We start from the raw sequence: 3,452 nt of genomic DNA on the forward strand, positions 1-3,452 counted from the left end.
GCGCACAAACTCGACCTGTGCAATTAAGTCTAAGGCATTTAAACTTGTAAATAACGCTATATATGGCAAATCTTTAACGAATTTGGAGCGTTATGCCAATAAATACTATTTAACCACAACTCGCAAACAGTTCCTCAAACACGCTCGCAGCCCGTTTTTCAAACGAGCGACTTTGCTGAGTGAGGACCGTGTCCTTTGCACAACCCGCAAAGATTCGCTCACTATTGATACGCCCACATATCTAGGCTTTCAAATTCTTCAAATAGCTAAAAGGCGGCTATATTCCTTTTGGTACGACACGGTCAAAGCAAAATATGGTGACAAGGCAAAACTGCTCTACACCGACACTGACTCGTACATTATTCAGCTTACTTGCAGAGATGCTTTTGAAGAGCTTAATAAGGCCCCGCTCATACGCCACATTGATTTTAGCAATTTCCCCGAAGATCATTCTCTATATTCAATCGCGCGAAAAGGCAAACTGGGTCTTTTAAAGTCCGAAGTAGGGTCTAAAATTATAACCCAGCTCGTTGCCCTTAAGCCCAAAATGTACTCGCTAGTGACGCTGGATAAACAGCACATTTGCAGATGCAAGGGGATCACACGACGCCAGCAAGCTGGGCTAGAACACTCATCTTTCATAGACGCCCTTGAAACAAACACAAGTCGGAGGTTTGTGACTAGGACTATTAGAAATGTTGGCGGGCAAATGTGCACATGCGTTACTGTCAAGAGAGGCTTATCCGCGTTTGATGATAAGCGATACGTAATAAGCCCCACTGTTTCACTCGCTTATGGTCACCCCGATATTCCACACGATCCAGAGGATGAGGAGGCAGTCATTAGTGACTTAGAGATGGATGTGGACGCGCAGGAAAATGTGGAACAAAATATACGCCCTGCAGGACGGCGTCATTACCCAATTTTCAATATGTGGGCCAAGAGAGATTCATTGGCCCAAAACCTATTCCCAAACTTGCTGTGAAATATGCTCGCTCCTCTGCATTTAAAAAAAAAAAAAAAAAAAAAAAAAAAACTGTTTGCATTCTCACATTAGTGCGTGTTATTGTTTTTATTGTTGTTATTATTTTATAATGTTATAAGGGATGTTATTATTATTATTAATATTAATATTAATATTATTATTATGCCTATAGATTTAAGCTTGTAAATATGTATATATTATGTTTTTGTTTCAATAAACAAACAAAAAAAAGTACGTATTTTTAATGTTTTCTTTGTCACGCCCTAAGCTTGTATATCTATCTATCTATCTATATAAATATATATATATATATATATATATATATATATATATATATATATTATGTTTATGTTTCTATAAAAGAAAGAAATGCATGTTTTTTTTTTTTTATATCCCCCATATATATATATATATATATATATATATATATATATATATATATATATATATATATATAACATTCCACAGTGTGCATATTAAACAGTAGAGACTCAGCCCCCAACATGGAAAGACCTGATGAGATAATATCTCAAGCCCATGTTAACATCTTCAGGGAACCATGTCGGATGATAATAGCGGGTTATTCAAATGCAGGGAAATCATTTTTATGCAACAAACTCGTGCACAAGTACCATGAAACATTCGCTCGAATAATTATATGTGGTGGGGGATATCCCGAGTTGATGAACAATCCACGAATTAATAGAAAAATTGTTGCTCATTCCAGCATTATTGATCCTTTGGATGAGCAAATGGGTAATTCCCCAATGCTGATAATAATCGACGATCTCTTTACTGAAAGCGCAAATTCAAAAATTGTTTCTGATATTTTCACCAGGGGACGTCATCATAACATCTCTGCCATATTGATCACGCAAAATATATTTTTCCCTGGAAAATATTCTAGGAACATAAGCCTAAACGCCTCGCATTTCTTATTAGTCAAATCAAGAGATCTTTCTCAAATTGAGACTTTGGGACGTCAAATATTTGGGAAACAGGATTCAAAGAAATTTCTAGAAATATATAAAAAGGTCATAGCCAAACCCTATGGTTATTTATTTGTAGATCTGGGGTCAAGCACACCCGCCAGCATAACTTTGCGCGGGAATATTGTCGAAGAGGAACCATTTGAAATAGTTTATCAATGGTGAGCAAGAAACAGCAAATACTCGATCGAGTTTATAATGATCCTACTTCCACTGGGGGATTTGGAGGCGTGCAGAGATTATATAAAGCAGCTAAATTACTTAATTCTGACATAACACTGGCCGATGTGAAAGATTACTTAAAATCCTCAGACGCATATACGCTGCATTATTTACAACCTAAAAAATTCGCGCGTCGACGAGTTTTGAGTCCTAAACCACGGGTTTATGTGTCTGTTGATCTAGCAGAAATGGGGAAGTTGGCAGGGATGAATAATGGCATCAAATATCTGCTCGTTTGTGTGGACATATACTCCAGGTTTGCTCAAGTAGTGCCACTAACTAGTAAAGACGCGAACATTGTGTGTAGGGCACTAAAATCTATACTAGAGACACCTCACTCGCGCGGGGTGCGGAAAATTAATTCAGATCGAGGGGGCGAATTTTACAACGCGCGTGTGAAAAAGATGTTGGCCTCTAAGAAAATTGTGCTGTATAGTGTATTTTCTCAGGAAACAAAAGCATCCATAGCCGAAAGATTCATACGCACTTTGAAAACTAAGCTTTACAAGTATATGACTTCGCACAACACATTGAAATATATAGGGGTGCTGCCTGACGTTGTAAAAACATATAATGTCTCGCCACACCGAGGGTTGGGGGGCAGAACCCCCAGAGAGGCGCATGCTTTAACAAAACCAAGAGAGATTGTTAATCTATTTAACTTAATGTATAAAAACCCAGGCAAAACATCGCGGGGCATCATTCCACAGCTGAAGGTTGGCGAAACAGTACGCATTACTTTATCTGATCGCGTTTCGAAATTTAAAAAAGGTTTCAAACAGCAGAATACGCGAGAAATCTTCACAATCGCGCGAGTGGACAATAGCCAGAGGGTCCCTTTATACTATTTGAAAGATTTGAACGGTGGCAATATTGACGGAGGGTTTTATAGACAGGAACTAACCCTCACCCATTTGCCCGCCGCCTTCAATATTGAAAAGGTTTTGAGCAAGAGAGAAGTCGACGGTCAGTTGCAATATAAAGTCAGATACGAGGGTTATGATCAATCATTCGACCAATGGGTCGACGCCGATGACGTACTGAAACTATGAAGGAGCCTTTAGTTCAGAAATACTGGGATCTGATAAGACTATTAGCCGGTCTTAAGTACTCCAGCAGAAAGAAATTAATTGAAAAATTCAAAAAGCCACACATAAATTGCCTATCGGAAATATTTAAAAATCTTTTAAGAAATAAATTGCCCGTGCCTAGCGAGGTTTTAAAAAAACTGAAAAAATATAGTTCATTAATTCGTG

General features: G+C 38.1%; 1 protein-coding gene across 1 annotated transcript; it reads left to right on the plus strand.

Moving 5' to 3' along the window:
• The first annotated feature begins 2,132 nt into the window (after nt 1–2,132).
• On the plus strand, nt 2,133–3,248 carry LOC138368052 (uncharacterized). Its single transcript, XM_069330349.1, has one exon. It carries the CDS (start codon nt 2,133–2,135, stop codon nt 3,246–3,248), a length of 1,116 nt encoding a protein of 371 aa, XP_069186450.1.
• Nucleotides 3,249–3,452: the final 204 nt, after the last annotated feature.

The sequence above is a fragment of the Procambarus clarkii genome, chromosome 24, assembly GCF_040958095.1.
Source record: "Procambarus clarkii isolate CNS0578487 chromosome 24, FALCON_Pclarkii_2.0, whole genome shotgun sequence".
Lineage (NCBI taxonomy): Eukaryota > Metazoa > Arthropoda > Malacostraca > Decapoda > Cambaridae > Procambarus > Procambarus clarkii.

What these genes read in the sequence shown, in the direction of transcription:
- LOC138368052 (XM_069330349.1), top strand. Translation starts at nt 2,133, where the DNA reads ATGGTGAGCAAGAAACAGCAAATACTCGATCGAGTTTATAATGATCCT.